Here is a 17,907-nt window from a genome sequence, read left to right as displayed (position 1 = left end):
AATAAGCTGAACATTTCAAAAAAAGATGTATAACCCTTAAAGGGAACCTGCCACATCTAACCCACCCCAAACCAAAAGTCCTGCCTCATTTACTGAAGTGAGCTGCTCTCCATGATGATATTGAAACCCTCGACCACTCTGCATTGTAATCCAGTGAATGGAGTCAGCCCATAACACCCCCTTTCTCCTATGTCCTCTTGTAAACACACCCTGTTTAACTACAGCACAGAAAGGGGTTACAAGAGGACATAGGAGGAAGGGGACGTTACAGCCTGACTTGGCTCAGCTCAGAAACACTCGAATTCATTTTCACAGGACTCAATTCAATATCATTATGCAGAGCAATGCACTTCGGTTTGGTGGGGATAGATTTGCCTGAAAGTTATATTCCCTGAAACATTGTTTTCGTCCATGTGTCAATTTTTTGACATTGAACATTTGCAACTATTTTGTACGTTAATTGAAGCAATATACCGTGTTCTGTATATAAAGTGGTAGGAAACGGCAGTTATTGAACCGCTTGAGGGATTATGCTTTCTTCTAACTAGAATAATTTTTTTGTTTGTGCTTGTGAACCAGGTCTTATTGGGAATTGTTCTTTATGCTATTCCCATACATATCAGTGAGGTGACCCATGAACTTTTTGTACCCTTTACAAATCTTATATCATCCATTTCAGATATGAAGTTAGATGGTGAGGTTGAAGGTGGAATTTTTAGAGCTGAAATTGCGCCGAGCGTATTTCAAGATTCTCCTGCAGAGATGCTGTGCAGGGGGTGGCTTGGTATGAAATCAGAAATGTAAGAAACTCCTGCTGTGTATAAAAGAAATGGATGTTGGTGAGAAGGAGGAAATTTTGTATTCCATTGGCTCTTTATTGCAGGAATGGAAGGAGGAGGCATGGGGGGCTTGTGCCCCCCATCCCCCAGCTTAAAGAGAAGCCTGTGGTTAGCTCATGGACGCATGCAGGTGCTTTGGCTTATGATGTGCTATAGAGGAGAGAACAGCGGCTTCTACTGATGAATTATTTACAGCGTATTGACAGACTGTATAATACATTGAGATCATAATCGCTCTTCCTCTGCACAAATCTTTCGGCTGCAGGAATGTCGCTTTTCCTCCGCCACAGAATGGCTAATTAGAATGCACTGAATAGCGGATATACTTTTCCCTCCTCCAAAGATTTCTGCACTGAATGTGCCGCGCAGTGGCCATTTTCTCAGTTCTCACTTTGTTGACCTTCTTGGCGTGCTTACCAGATCCATTGCAGTGGTGCCATAGACAACATGAGCAAAATGTCATTTATAGCTCAGTATGTAAGCAGATTTTTCACCAAATCTAAAAGCCTGAAAACCAGTATTCACTGATTTGACATTTGGCTCAATAATAACCACTATATTGATTGCCAGTAAGCTTGGTAAGAAGTTGCATTTCTCCTTTAGAAGAGAACTCGAGGGCTGCTGTTGAGAATTTTCTTTTTGTTTCAAAGCAAATACCTGAAATTCCAGACCTATTCTAAATCTCATTCTGAATCATACTCCAGCTCCTGCTGCTGGTGGAGGAACTGTGTACAAACATAGCATTACTTATCCTGTACTTCTCTCAATTACATTTTGTATTCTGCAGTATCAATATTCCAATAAAGTCTGCTGAGTCACTCTGTACACACATTACATTACTTATCCAGCACTGATCATTTCATTATACTACAGAGCAGCACTCTCCACTTTGTTGGTGGATGTGTACTGATTCTACATTACATCCTGTATTCTGCTCCACAACTGCATTCCCTTTACTGCATTACAAAACATTACTTATGACAAACTGATCTTGAGTTATAACATGTAATATCCCCAGAACTGTACATGATGCTAATTTGGGGTAGGACACTGCATAGTTTACCTACTATAACTGCAAAGAATCCTTTACTATATAGATGTTGACATTTCTATTCTGTCATTGAAGGTAAATCCCCTGGTTCTTTGCACAGTTCTCAAAAATAATCATTTGTTAGAGATTTGATACTGAACACAACATATTTTGTATTCTTCACTTATCACTTATTATATGGTTACTTGTAGCAAGATTCTAAATAAAATATAACATTAAAGGAAAACTATCATGCAGATTAACAAAAACTCAAACTACACATATTCGCCTACGCACCTCTTTAGCCTGATCCCGGTGCTGTTCTTTTTTTAATCTTGACATTTCGGGATTGCCTGGAAAAAAGACTTCTAATTAGCAGGCTGGAGAGCAGGGACAAGATGTCCCAGTCTGCGAATTATGTACACTTCCAGCATGATGTCACCTCCCACTCCCAGCATGGGAGAGGGAGGTGGCGGGGCCCACATGATTAGAATCCCGGAACTCCGGACATCTTTTCCTCGCACTCCAGCTGCCTAATTATAAGACTTTTTTTTTCCAGGCGGTTCCAACATGTCAAGATTAACCCCTTAGCGACATGTGACGTAGTATTACGTCACATGCCGGGTACGGGTGCATGGAGAGGGCTCATGGCTGAGAGCTCTCCATAGCCGGTAAGTCTTTGCTGCATGTTGCAGCAAAGGCTTATTGGTAACACCCGCGATCGGTGCCAGTACTGATCGCGGCTGTTTTCCCGCTGATCGCAAAGCTGCTGATGTCTTCAAAAAGATGCAGCGCATGGGCGCCGCCGTCTTTCCGAGGATCGCTGCTTCCCGTTACGATCCCTCCCCATGGTAGCCTCGGGTCTTCCGAAGACCCGAGGCTACTTGGGTTAACCCATTCATAACAATGTGCATCATCAGCACATTGTAATAAATGGGGAGTAAAATCCACATATACTGCCATACAGTAGTATGGTTGTATATGATAGGTTCGCACAGACAACCTAGGGTTAAAGTACCCTAGGGAGTTTGAAAAATGTTAAAAATAAAAAAAAATTATAATAAAAAACCCTAAAAACTCAAATCACCCCCCCCCCTTTCCCTAGAACTGATATAAATATAAATAAACAGTAAAAATCCTAAACACATTAGGTATCGCCGCAACCGAAAATGCCCGATCTATAAAAATACGATAACGGTTTTTCACTGCGTTTAACCCCGTAACGGAAACTCTCGCCCAAATTCGAAAACGGCACTATTTGGCATTTTTTAAAAAAATTAAAAATTCTATAAAAAGTGATAAAAAATTTTTGAACAGGAGGTTTTAATTTTTGTAAATGTTTGAAAACATTATAAAATCTATACAATTATGGTATCCCCGTAATTGTACTGACCCAAAGAATAAAGTAGACATGTCATTTGGAGCGTACAGTGAAATTCGTAAAATCCAAGCCCACAGAAATACGTCACAAATGCGTTTTTTTTTACCAATTTCACTGCATTTGGAATTTTTTTTCTGCTTCCCAGTACACGACATGGAATATTAAATACCGCCATTTTGAAGTGTAATGTGTTACGCAGAAAATAAGCCATAACACAGCTCTGTACATACAAATAAAAAAATTATATATTTTTGAAGGTGGGGAGTGAAAAATGAAAACGCAAAAACGAAAAAGGGCTGCGGCGTTAAGGGGTTAAAGAACAACACTGCCGGGATTGTGATGAAGAGTAACGTAGGTAAGTATGTGTAGTTTGTTTTTTGTTTAATGTACTGGCAGTTGACTTTTAAGTGGTTTCTTTGAGAAAGGCTAAATGTAGACACTCGGATGTAACCAAAAAAATTATTTGGAATATGGTTTGACCTGGGATAGTTTTTCTTAAAAACCTGCATATGAAAGTTTGCATTTTTTTTTTTAAATGTAGGCAGGCACGGGGCAGGAACAGTACATTGAAGAAATTATCACTGTAGGGTAATGCTATATAATAAGACTACAGGCGGTCCCCTACTTAAGAACACTCGACTTACATACGACCCCTAGTTGCAAACGGACCTCTGGATATTGGTAATTTATTGTATTTTAGGCCATAAGCTACAATAAACAGCTGTAAGGCTATATTCACACTGCCGTTGCCCACCCGTACCGTACCGTAGTGGGCAACGGCAGTGTACGGGGAGAGGAGGAGGAGGTGAGCGCAGCTCACCCCCGCCCCTCTCCATAGCAACCTATGGCGCACGGCGCCGTATTACGGGAAAAGATAGGACAAGTCCTATCTTTTTCCCGGGTACGGAACGGTACGGTGCCGTTCCCGTGGGGGACGTATATACGTCGGCCGTATATACGTCCCCCATACGTTAGCGTGAATGTAGCCTAACAGTTATCACAGGTGTCTGTAATGAAGCTTTATTGTTAATCCTGATTCTTATGACAACCCAACATTTTTAAAATCCAATTGTCACAGAGACCAAAAAAGTTCTGGCTGGTTTTACAATTATAACATATTCAGTTCCAACTTACATACAAATTCAACTTAAGAACAAACCTACAGACCCTATCTTGTATGTAACCCGGGGACTGCTTGTATATGCTATATGGATAGACTAGAAGATAAACATTTCAAACACCAGAGGTGTCCTCAGAAGGACCTGGGCACAGGGAGTTTACCACCAAAAAAAGGAAAGGGCTCGTTTTATTTCCTTGAGTGGAACAGTACAATTTATATAGTAACTAAGTAGCTCCAGTCGGATTCAATAAACCTTAATGCGGTATTACTAGTTATCTAGATTCATCCTTTTTAGAGAACAACCAATAATTATATTTTATTCAGAAACTTGTTACAATAATCCCTTTAAAGGAAACCTACCACTTGTAGTGGCAGGTTTCCGATAGCAATACCGGGCACCAGCTCAGGCTGAGCTGGTGCCGGAGCTTATTTTAGTTAGTGTTTTAAACCGCGGTATCGCGGTTTAAAACACTTTTTAAATGTTATAGCTGGCGCAGGCAGGTACGCGCTCGGCGCTTACCGTGCACGCGGCTACATAGGAAGTGAATGAGAGCCGCGTGCACGGTAAGCGCCGAGCGCGTACCTGCCTGCGCCGGCTATAACGTTTAAAAAGTGTTTTAAACCGCGATACCGCGGTTTAAAACACTAACTAAAATAAGCTCCGGCACCAGCTCACCCTGAGCTGGTGCCCGGTATTGCTATCGGAAACCTGCCACTACAAGTGGTAGGTTTCCTTTAAGCAGTGAACAATCTTTATTTAGTTGAAGATACAAACCAATGCACTGTTTTTTTTATCATTGAAAACAATTACATATTTTGTACATGTAGATCAGAATACCTTTATGTTGTACATTGCTAAATTATATCTACCCCCACCCCCACCCCAAAAAAAAAAAAAAAAACCTTCTTCATGTGCAGCCTGCATTAAGGCTGGATGATGGACTTTTATGGGACCCGGTCACGGTGTGGTGAGCACACGCTGTCTCACCGCATTGTGACCAAGCTGGCTGCTCAGCTTTCAGTGGAGAGCACAGGGTGAGAAGGGACCACCCCTACTCTCTCATGTACCCGGGTGAGCATAGGCTAACCTAGCCCGGACTGCATTTATAATCCAGCTTCAGCCACTGTGCATTTGAAGACTTTTTGACTTGTAGGCAGAATTAGTAAATCTGCCCCATTCGATTAATGTAGATAAAACCTCACATTGCTATGGTGTTTGTGTTGGCAGTTTATTTCTGAGAGGGTTTATCTGATCTTATGAGGAGTAATGGGCGCTGCTCCAGCTAATGGTTATGGAGCTTTCATGTATTTGTATGGTTCCGCAGTACTGCACCATTGTTCTCATTTGTTGGTTACTGCTTCAGCTTTTTCCGTTTTGATTCACTTACAGTTATACATTCTCCTTGTCTCCATTTTATCTCCTCTATCCAGGCGCATTGATGATGACAAAGGACGGACACATGAGCTGGAGCACTCAGCAATCAAATGCATGAGAGGAATCCTGTACTGTTACATGCGGCAAGCTGATAAGGTAAATGATGGTGTGTGCTGCCCTGCTTCTGTCTCTGAGAGTCTCTTATCCCCTTTAGTCACCAGTATGGTTGCCATCAATGATGCCACCAAGCTTTTCTAGAAGGTGAAAGTTTCCTAATGCAAATATGAGTTCAGTGGTTATACTGAATCCACAGGCTAGGAGAGCAGAGTGACATAATGCCACTATGTACCCCAACTCCACCACATTTAAATACCATGCTATTGCCATTACAAGTGTCAAGTCTATATTAATCACAGAGGTATTCTCCTTTTCTGAAAAGTTGGTTGACATACAATATAGATGTCAGTTATGTAATTGAGGATAGATCAGTAAGTACTAAACAATGAGCTGCTCCCCGCCCAAAGGTGAATTATAGTGGATTTGGGCTCCAAGAACTCTAAACGTAAATAGTTTCCCTTCTCCATAATGTATTTTTGTATTTTTCCATTGTTTTGTCTTTTTATTTGTGCTCCCGCAGCATGCCCCATTAATCACCACAAGCAGCACTGAGCGGCCTCCTGAGTGGAGCTCAAATTTGTTGCTCATAAAAGCTACAAAAAGACAAAGTGCCCCCAATCCCCCACAGCTAACATGCTATCTCCCTGCTGAGAGCAGAACTGCTGACTCTCATTTGTACCGCTCATTCAGGGAGTTTCAATTCCTAGGAAAGCTGGGTACATCCATTGCTGTTTCTTAAGAAGCTATACAATCTATTTGTCATTCAGTTTTACTATTTTCTAACTATAAGAAACTGGGTCTGTACAGCCTAACAGTTTTATACAAAAATGACTCTCACACCAAAAAAAAAAATCCAATAAATGAGAGAAAGAGGGGGCGAGTTTCTGCAAATGCCAACAATCTTTAGTAGCAGAAGTAGTATCAATGGAATGAAAAGTTGAATTCCCCTAAAATGTAACATCCTAATGCAAACGCAACAGTAAACCTCAGCGCACTAAACACAAACATGTAGTCCAACAATGATAAATACCCTACTAAACCCAAGTACAAAAGGAAGGGGGTTTTGTTAAAGGACCATGAGTTTAGCGATGGTAGATGTGTCCTAGAAAGATTCTGAGTTTCTGAAGAGAGTTTATTTTAACTTTATATACCGCAATCCCAAATTGGCCTGGGGCCCTCATGCTTTATCACCCGAACACCTTGAGGAGCCTAGTATTTTAATGTATGCACACCCCCTGTAGTACTAGTGATCCCGCCCATCACCTATTCATTCACCGGGGGGGCAAACCACTAGTGCTATGGAGAGTTTACATACATTAAAATACTAGGTTCCCTGCCGCATTAGGCTTTAGGCTCCCTGAGCGCCCCAGGCTATGTTGCATTACTTTTATAACTATATTTCTGAGTTCATGGGATATTATAGAAAAAAAAAAAGTTGTGATGAACGATGTTCTTACTAGGATACATCTTTCATCATGAAACTTATAGTCAATGTCCTTTAAAGGTAGATCAAGCAGCAGGTGGGGCATTTTCCCAATATCACACTCTTTTTCTCACATTGATTGGAAATCAGTTTCACTATTTTGTCATTAAATCTACCATTTGATTTGATGCATTATGAACCATACATAACTTGAGATTGCTGTAGCTACACTGATGCAGAATCATATCTTGTTTAATCCTTGAGCTGAGTCATTTTGCTGAAAAAACAATAATCAAATTCAGGACCTTGGGAAAGCTGGATCATTACACGTGTAGCTATCTGAACAGGCAAGACAGGAGCTTGATCACTCATGCACAGCAGCTGTCGGATGTTGCAGAAATTGATTATTCTGTCTGGCAGAAAGAACAGTGAATACATAATTCTCTGGTGCAGTGCATAGCTAATGTGAAAGCACCAAGCCTAGGCACAGGAGTGACCGAGCTTCATTATCTTAATTTTATAAAAAAAAATTTTTTTATTTAAAACCACTCACCACAGGGATTAAACAAGACATGATTCTGCATCAATGTAGCTACAGCATTCTCAAGGTATGTTTGCCTCATAATGCATAATAAGCTGTTCTTGGATACCATTTCTTCAAATGGTATGGAGATAATGTAAAGTTTCCATTCCTTTCCAGGTACTTGTAAGCCCACCTTTATCAAGCTCCTAAGTGGGAAGCTTCAATAGTGATGATCCCTTAGTTGGTTGTTACATGTCATTTTAGGCCTTTAATTTTCAAGAAGCCTGGATATAGAGTAGTTCAATCATTTTACATCATATTGTAACATCCAGCATTTTGTTTTCTAGGTTGAACAGTTCAAACAAGACCCCAGCCCTCAGAAATGTCTCCATTCCATCTTCCACTTGGACACAGGGGACGAGATCCTGTCCTATGAGAAATATGGCCATATCCAGGTATTACACTTGTTTTTGCAACAACCACCGCTACTGTCACCTCTGATATCATTTTCCTGTCATCTGTTAGAGAGTATTGGAGCATTAAAAGAGGATTGACTGATATCAGTGACACATGGATGCAAATGTTTCTGCAGATTTGTGACATAAAGTAGTGACCATTGTGGAAGGGAGGTATTTACACCTTCTGTCACCAATCCTGTTGCTTATGTTCAAGTTAAAATAACGATTATCCAGGAGCATCAGATTGTATTCACATGCACAGAAGATATACGTGGCAATTTGTGCCTCTCTTACCAACATGTATTCTCGTCTGGGCATTCACATTCAATTTCATAAATCTGCCATACATATACTTTTCTTCACTTAGATGTTATTAACAAAATTTACCTGTGTAAAGATAATTTCTCATAAGTGTAGTCATATGGTCCCTTAGAAACAAGAATAACTCCTTGGATATGACCACCTCTGCTGAAATGAATGCACAAAGAAACAAAAGGTTTTTATATAAAATGTCCGGGAGTTACTGCATGTCTCACCACCGTCCTGTAGTAATGAACACTGAATCCAGGTGGACAGGCAGAACTCAATAGCGCATATCTGGCTACTGCTGCCAGAGTTTGAGGTGGTCGTATCTGACAAAGCTATCTCGTTTCTAAGGGACAACATGGCTACATTTATGGCAAATTATCTTCACACAGGAACTTTTTTTTTTTTTTTAATATCATTCAATTAAAGAAAAGTTTACATATGGAAAATTAATTAAATTAAATGTGAATGCCCACATGGGAATACCCCTTTTAATGTTCAGCTTGAACTGAACCATTGAAATTTCCAGGGCTTTACCTATTGTGTAATAAAACATTTAGCAAATTTCTAATATACTCTGGTAGGGTTACTAATCCTGTAAAATCTTTAGACCAACAATATGTCAGACTTATTACAGCAGCTGGATGATAAATATGCTGCTTCTTTAGGCTATTTAACCTATTTGTTGGCCTGCCATAATTCTGGCACAGAATTCTGAAACACATTGTTGCATCTTAAAGGGGCTTTGTCACCATTTTTACACCATTAATCTAACACCACCCGCAGATAGGGAATTAAATATCCTTTACACTATTACCTCTTATGTTAAAACTTGTCCATCTACTTATTTTAAATCGCCTACAAAGTCCTAAGCAAATAAGTTAGAGTAACTTTTTGTCTATGATTAGTCACATTTAGAGTCTGAAAGAGGAACATCAATACAGATGTCCCTATCTGGGACTCTATTGCTTAGAACAATGATTTTTGTATCATTAAAGTTATCTCTTTAAAACAGCTTGTGGTTTTATGTGCTAAACAATCGGGGATACAGACAGTCAAAGGACATAACTGTGAAATACTAGCGGCAGACAATGATCCAATTCTCACCCTTGACTTGAACTGTCTGTACCTCCAAATCTGGAGCTCACATATGATGCTAAAAACATGGTTTTAGATAATATAAAGCCCAATTAGGGACATCTGAAGGGACACCCCTCCTTCAGCCTCTTAAATGTGACTCCTCTTAGACGTTTGCTTTTTTTGATTTGCATATGATTTTGAAGGTAATTTTTGATTGGTGAATGGAACGTTTTAACAAAAAAGAGAATGTGAGAGAGGATATTTCATACCATACCTTAGGGTGCACTTAATTTTCTTGTGTGAAAGAATCCCTTTAAAATCGTGCCCTTTCCATTAAAACCACACACATCCCAACTAAGCCAAACCCCAGACAAGGCAAAGACATGTGTCCATTATCTAAAATCTACCCTTTTGTTATTTCAGTTCTTTACTATTTATAGAGTTTGTTGACAGAGAATGTAAAGTATAATGCTTAACCTGAATAAATGCCCTAGCCCTACCCCAATTTTAGCTGCTAGCTTAATCTAAACTTACCACTAAAGCTAGCAAACACTGCCCTCCAAATGCCGGACAAAGCTTACAGCGATCCGGCGTATTCATAAGGGGGTGGTCCGAGGAGGCTGAGACTGCCGCATAAAGTCTTGCAATCACCGCCTTCCTATGGTAAGGGAAGGGCAGGTACATGCCTCCACATCCTGTACAGCCAGTCACTTTAGATTGTTTCTTTGCACACACAAACGTGTTAATTAATCATGAAATTCTGAATATCTGACCAGAACCTTAACCCACCGTCAGGAAAGCTTTCATTGTCTATGGAAGAGTACACAGCAGAGTCGCCAAGTACCAGGTCCATTGTCAATGCCATTCTCCAAATTGCTCCAGCACTTTCCTTGCCAATAATGCTGTCACTTAGATAAACGGGAAGCCTTTCTAAAGAAGTATTGTTCTATAATTACCTAGAGATCTAATCTTTGTTTCTATGCAGAAGCTACATATTTAGCTTTTCTTATGTATCTGGAAACTGAGGATAAAAGCTACACTACACTGGGCACATGCTGGACACCCAGGATTTAGACATAACTTTTATATCTTATTATATATTAGGATACGTGGAATGAATGTCTTTTCCTAGCATCTGAGGGTTAGTTGAATGTCTGTACTGGATACCATTTCAACAATGTACTGCATATGTTAAAATTTATCACATTGTATCACATACAGTGTAGTAGATTTGACCTTGCCTTGGGCTAAACGCTTAGGTAAATTTTCGAAAATTGCTGTTAAAGCGGTATTCCCATGAAGACAAGTTTCTTATATGTACCCAGGATAACAAAATAACACATTCTCTAATTCACTGTTATTAATAAAAAATGCAGCATTTTTCAGAAGGAAATCCATCCTGCTGTACATTATTTCAGTTGCCCCTAGACACGACCCTGTAACTTCTGACTTGCAGTCGGACGCCATCTTGGAGAGATCATGCAGATGAGGTTTCTGTCTCTCTGCTTTGTGGCTGTAGCCCCGTCCCCTGCACAGAGCTCAGAGACTCTCACTGATCACATCCTTCCTGTCAGCACATGGTGAGCAGAGAGAGAAGCTGCAAACTACAAGCTACAAGGCATGTCTCTGATCTGTCTTATCTCAAGCCAGATGAAAGTGCATATACACCCTGTACCCTGATAATGTAACCACATTATCACCCCACAGAACTAGATGGATAATAATGTGTCTGTTTAGAGTCCCCACCAACACCCTGGAATCTTACACTGAGCAGCCATGGGAAAGATGGGAGCTTAAACAGCAATAAAATTGTAAAGTAAAGGGTTGAAATGATCTTTACTCTGTTAACATCACTAGGGGATAGAAATGTGAGAATTTTCTTCCCTGGGAAAACCCGTTTAAGAAATTGTTCTTGTTAAGAAACTTGAGTCCAGGCTTCACCTCTCATTGGTGCAAATCAGTAGTAAATTTGCCTAAACTGATTTGTACAAAAGAGGTGCAACTAATTCTAATACAAACCATTAGTAAATTGTATATCAGAAAAAGGAATGACGACAGACAGTATTTGCCAGTGTATAATTTTACCGGATCAAGTTGTATTGATGAACCCAACTGAAAATGAAACAGCAAAGAATCAGATAAACAATATATTTTGGGCTTGCAGTATAAGCGACAGAAGTTTTCAGTCACCTCAGACAAAGCACCCCCATCACAGTGACCTCATGTAAGTTCAGCAAAGATGCATTGTAATTAATTAACTTTGACCTTTCTGTTTTCCTTGTAGATAAATGCAGTGTCTCTCTTCCTTTTGTACTTGGTGGAGATGATCTCGTCTGGACTACAGATCATTTACAATACAGACGAGGTATCCGGCACCTACCAATTCAATTATCTTTCATCAATATTTCCTTAATTACTTCTTTCCCACAATGCTTTGCTTAATTATATTTCTGCATAAAGCTAATGTGCATCAAGCTCCACATTAGAAATACTGATGTATAATTGCAAACTAAAGAAAAATGTTTCTGAAGAAGGTAAAATTCTTAATGCTATCGGTATTATAATATAGTATATACTGGAGATCAGAATAAGAGAGCAACACACAATTTTGTAAATGTAGTGGTCATTGTGTAGCCCTATGTAATTACATCCTAACATGAGTAAAATAGCAGTATTTTAAGGTTTTGCATAAACTGTATATATTCTACAGCACATAATAAACATGTAATTTAGATAATTATAAAAGAACACTTATCAAAATTAGAGAACCCTTTCAGATACCTGCAAATTATTGGCACCTGGTGTTAATTTCCTTAATTATCTGACAAATCCTATAACTAGCAGCCTAACTTTCCAGTTTTCACTGGCTTTGCAAAATGTTATGCATTTGACAGAAACTTCCGGCAGCAGGTTGTCTAAATAAAGGCCAAAATGTTGACCCCCATCAGCCATAGCAAGAGAAGTTGGTTGTTCCAACTCTGTGATTTCTAGAATATTACATCTTTTACAACATCACAAACTCGATCAAGTCTGGACAAATGTAAGGACATGATAATACAGATGATCTCCATGGGTAATCATTTCAACACTGCCACACAAACCAACAGTAGCCGAAAGAATCATTTTTGCTGAGGAGCATGTTATGTGGACTGAGGAGAAATGTTCCATAGTTCATTTAAGTTAAATTTATGTGGATCTGATAGGAAACATTATTTTGTCAACAAACTGGGGAAAGACTGAACCCAAAGTGTGAAAATAAGTCAATGAAAGGTAGTGGAGGAAGTGTCATGGGTTGGGAAATGTTTTCTGCAGCAGTAGTTGGACCTCTCATACAGCTACATTGCAGGGTGAATTTAATTGTGTATCAGAACCATCGTTCTCTAATTTTGATCTCCAGTGTATATAATAAACTAGGGAGTATCTGTAGAGATTTATAGTTTTAGTGTCACTCCAAGTAATATGATTTTCAATTGCTCTTGTGATATAGGACAACGTTGCTTTCATTACCCTGCAGTTGTTGTCTCCAGTGTTTGTGCTGATTATGTCAGTGAAACTGTTTATTTACATAAGGAATTAGACGTTTTCTAACTTCTGGGGGTGAGAACTGCAGGTCCCTCCTGGAGGACGAGGCAGATTGTGTGATGCTACTCTGTTCAACCAGCAGTAGAACCTTGTGTCTGCCGCTGTGTGATCTGTAAAGAATAGGCACGTTGAAGGGTCCCCCCCCCCCCCCCCCCGAGTCACTCAGTCTTGGCCTACCTGCACACAATGTGAGCAGTTACTCGGGCCGCAGACAATGTTCCCATGAACCATTGTTTGCAGCATGTCTGGCGGTTGAACGTGGCTACAAGCCAATAACAATAGAGAAACACTTCTGCAAACTCGGGCAGGAATAGGAACTGTTCAAACCCTTGGGCTCAGGCAGTCAACTCATGCTTGTGGCTGGGATGATACCATACAATATAATGTGATGGTTTTTTTCACCAGCTCCCATACAGCCAGAAATAATGGTCTTGTGCTTATTCTTTGATTCTTTGTAACTTTTTAGTGTTTCTCTCTACGCCCCAAGCTGTGACTTAGGCTTCCCACTATTCTGTAGCCTCTTCTCCCCCCCCCCCCCCCTCTGCTCTGTGAGCACTAAGGGTTAACAGTTTCCCTGATGTGTAGATAGTGTCAGGACAAAGACTACACTTCCTGGAACAACTTCACTGCTGGTTTCTACTTATTCCATGCTGTGATGAATGCAGCTAGACGTATGTATGTACAGGATATGTGGAGCTCAGTAGATTTTCTTGTTGACATCTCACTTGATTTGCTGTTAAATTACTGCATGAGAGAAGACAAAGCATTATTGGATCTATAGGCAGGGTGTCATTGACATTGGGCTGTATGCCCACATCACTGCTTCTGAGGAAAAATTTTAAAAATTTAGTAACTCTGCAAAGAAAAGAGTAAAAATCACAATGTAAGCATCATTCAGTTTTTTTTTTCAAATAAAGACTCAGTTATTTAAAAATCATTATAAATCCTGAGCTACATTTTAAAGGCCACGAGTTAGACCTTGTGCTCGTGTCTATAAGTTTCAACTTTCCAGGTATTGCAAAGTATTTCTTCTTTTGGTTTGAGGAGCCCATACAGTAGAGCACTATCCGTTTTCCATATTATTTGCCTGTACAGTGGGATAGGACTCTCAGCCAGTATCTCTTCTGTGTTCTTGGGGACTGGGGTAAGAATGGGTTGTGATGGGATTTCAGTTGTTTTGATCGCCTTTTATATCCACATTAATCGGCTATCGTAACACATGGATACTTTTTATTTCATGAGGGCGCTTTCTTCATTGGAATGGAAAATTGACTTATTTGCCTTGTTTTTTTAAATATCTTTTTGTTAGTTGTTTTTCTCAAGTTTTGCGGTGCAGTGTTCAGTGACCTGAACTCCTAAGCTTTGTAGTTTTTTTTTTTTTAACTTATTTAGTCCATAAATCATTAAACTGTTTTTTCTTTCATCTCCTCCTCATTCCCGTTGCCATTCTTTACTAATTTATCTCTGAGTTATTTGAATGGGCAATTAGCTTACAAAATGCGTATGTCCCGAGTGGCAGCAGGAAGCTTTGTCTTGTATTATCAATATTACATGCAGGTTATTCTCAGCTGCCACGTGACGCTAGGCTTTGTTTTCATATTAGCTCTTAAGCAGACGCTTGTGTGTTTCCAAGTTTCCTTCTTTTTGACTTTCAGACGTGATGTTCTATATGTAAAATGTAACTCGTCTCCATGGTGATGCAGAATAAAGACTCTATAAAGCATAATTAATTTTTAAAGCTTAGAAGAAATCCACAGATATTACAGTAGAGAAGCTCCATCCTTATGATACTTGTAGAGCGGATATATAGTTTTTTGCCTTCAGCAATGGCCTAGTTAGAAATGGCCTGAAGATTCTGCAGTATTTGTAAAGCCTTGAGTCTTCCCCTTGTTTCAAGATGATAAAATGTCTTCTTTCAGTTCCTTAACCGTTTGTTTTTGAGAAGAATAGATGTTAACTTTGTCTTCTGGATCTGTAGTCCCCTAGATTTTATGAGCTTTTTAGTTTTATGTAAATAAGACTAATTACAATATAATCTTTTTTCATTCCCTTATTATTTTCAATATCTTTTCTCTCAATATATGATAAACCCATGCACAGCTAGTACTGTTTATTTTTGAGTAGTAAGTAATACCCTGTGACTTAGGCTAACAAAGCTTCCATTGTTCTTTTCCATTCCAGAATAGTCGAAAAAATACTGTGATTCTGATATCTAAAATAAGACGTTAAGGGTTCCAAAAACTTTTGGGGTTTTAAAAAGTTCTGCTGGAGTGTCGTCTATTCTACTAAACAGTCTGCAGCGCATTGTCATAAGTATAAATTTAGCAGTAGCATAAGATGCTTGCATTCTTAGATGCTTGCATTCTTAGATGCTTGCATTCTTAGATGCTTGCATTCTTAGATGCTTGCATTCTTAGATGCTTGCATTCTTAGATGCTTGCATTCTTAGATGCTTGCATTCTTAGATGCTTGCATTCTTAGATGCTTGCATTCTTAGATGCTTGCATTCTTAGATGCTTGCATTCTTAGATGCTTGCATTCTTAGAAGCTTGCATTCTTAGAAGCTTGCATTCTTAGAAGCTTGCATTCTTAGAAGCTTGCATTCTTAGAAGCTTGCATTCTTAGAAGCTTGCATTCTTAGAAGCTTGCATTCTTAGATGCTTGCATTCTTAGATGCTTGCATTCTTAGATGCTTGCATTCTTTGTATGCTGCTGCAGTTAGACATTGCAGTTAGACAGGGCAAAAGACAGATAAGATAAAGAGTTATATTTTTCTAAAAATATTTTCTGATTTTGCTGTGGTTGTTTTATTTGTCTACCATCTATCCACATCAATGCCTCACTTCATCACTTAGCTTTGTACACCACTCACACACTCTATACTATATATAACTATACTAACTTATCACAGTGTTCTGTTGTGAAGCAAGACATAACTTCTGCTTACACTCCTGTGCTACATTGTCTTATAGTGTCTTAACCTTTTCTCACTGCTCCACACCTGAGAATAGGCAGGGATGAGGTGTAGGCATACTACTTCCTCCATGTTGCACCTTCCAGGTCATTCCTCCTGTACCTGCTATCACTTTATCATCTTTTGAGGTCCACTTCTAAGACTTTTGAGCCCATTCTCTCTTCTTGTGGCTTTGGTATACCATCCTCCCAGCTCCCAGTTTCTTGACCACTTTGCCTCTTGGCTCCCTCACTTTTTATCCTGTGACATTCCAACCAACATCATGGGAGACTTTAAAATCCCTATTAACATTCCCATTTCCCTTACTGCTTTCAGCTCTTAGCGCTAAAAACTTCTCTAGGTCTTGCTCATCTGATTCCCACACTCAAAAAGAGGGAATCATCCTAGACTCAGTCTTCTCCCGACTTTCTTTAATATCTAATTTCACCAATTCTTCCTTTTTTTACTTTCAGACCTTAACCTTTCTTTCACTTTCACTAATACTTCACCTTCTCAGAATCCTTCCACCCATCGCTCATACTGGAACCCACGTGCTAACTCACAGAAACCTTAGTCTGCACTGTCCTCCATTTCCTTTCACCTGTCCAAACCTGGCTACTAACCACTATAATCATACTGTCAGAAGCGCCCTAGATGAGAAGGCACCACTCTATCTGAAATTTTCAACACAGACAACCTTTGCACATGGTCAAATCTAATTTTCTTTGGCAGTGCTCCAGGATTGTCAAATGTCAAAACTTTTGCACATCTGCAGACTTCCTTCACTGCAAATTCATGCTCAAAACCTATACCTTTGCACTTCACCTTGCTAAACAGGTCTATTTTACTAATGTAATATCCTCTCTCTAACAACCCTAAACGTATCTTTGATACTCTTCACTCCTTACTAAGGCTACTTGCACACTAACTTATGTAGGTGGGCATACGTCAGCCACACTGGGAGAAATAACAAGAAAATACAGCTCACCCGTCAAATATATATTCACATTTTTCCATCTGTTGGCTTCAATGTGAATGGTGCCCAGGATACATGATCAAAGGATCCTGTGTCGGTCCCGGTAAGTTTGTAGAAAACATGTAACTAGCACTCGTATTCATAAAGTTAAAAATCCATTTTCTTTAATATAGCTCCATTAAAAATAGAAAAATAATGAAAGTTATAGTAAGCTTACATACAAGTAAAAAATAAAGCACAGATGGACCTACGCTTTTCGGACGTTAAGCACTTTGTCATACATCAGCCGCGATTGAGAGGAGGAGGGTGTGACCCCACAACTCTTCAAAGTGCTCCACGGCGCACGGCCCGTAACACGGGGAAAGATAAAACTTGTCTGAATGCAGCCTAACACCAAAGGTACAACCACCTGTCACAAAGCTTGGGGCTGAAGATATGGCCACCTACTTTAATTGGCCTAAAGGACACTGTACTATCTCTTGATTTTCTTCCTATCTCTCTGACCAAACTTTCAGTATCTCCTTTTCTTCTCATCTTCCTCTCTGTATCAGGGATCCTCGGGGCAGGGTCCTAGATCCTCTTCTCTTTTCCCTCTATATTGCCCCAATGGACAAACCATAAGCAGATTTGGTTTCCAGTGCTATGCTACCCAGCTATATACTTTTGCACGTAACATCGCTGCTGTCTCTCTGCTGTCTCTACCATCATGTCCTCTCTCTTCTTGAAACTTAATCTGTCTAAGAC

The 17,907-nt window shown here is 39.6% G+C and overlaps 1 protein-coding gene across 3 annotated transcripts in view; it reads left to right on the top strand.

Annotated features, from left to right (window-relative positions):
- Positions 1 to 17,907, top strand: part of PHKB (phosphorylase kinase regulatory subunit beta) — a 154,442-nt gene that overhangs the window by 47,026 nt on the left and 89,509 nt on the right. For all 3 annotated transcript variants that reach the window (XM_072117169.1, XM_072117167.1, XM_072117168.1), the window contains 3 exons: positions 5,802 to 5,901; positions 8,156 to 8,263; positions 11,937 to 12,017. In XM_072117169.1, the coding sequence (XP_071973270.1) occupies positions 5,802 to 5,901; positions 8,156 to 8,263; positions 11,937 to 12,017 (289 nt within the window). The remainder of the gene's footprint in view (positions 1 to 5,801; positions 5,902 to 8,155; positions 8,264 to 11,936; positions 12,018 to 17,907) is intronic.

Source organism: Engystomops pustulosus, chromosome 7 (genome assembly GCF_040894005.1).
Source record: "Engystomops pustulosus chromosome 7, aEngPut4.maternal, whole genome shotgun sequence".
Taxonomy (NCBI): domain Eukaryota; kingdom Metazoa; phylum Chordata; class Amphibia; order Anura; family Leptodactylidae; genus Engystomops; species Engystomops pustulosus.
The sequence above is the reverse complement of the archived record's forward strand: the minus strand, read 5'-3'. Positions and strand labels throughout refer to the sequence as shown.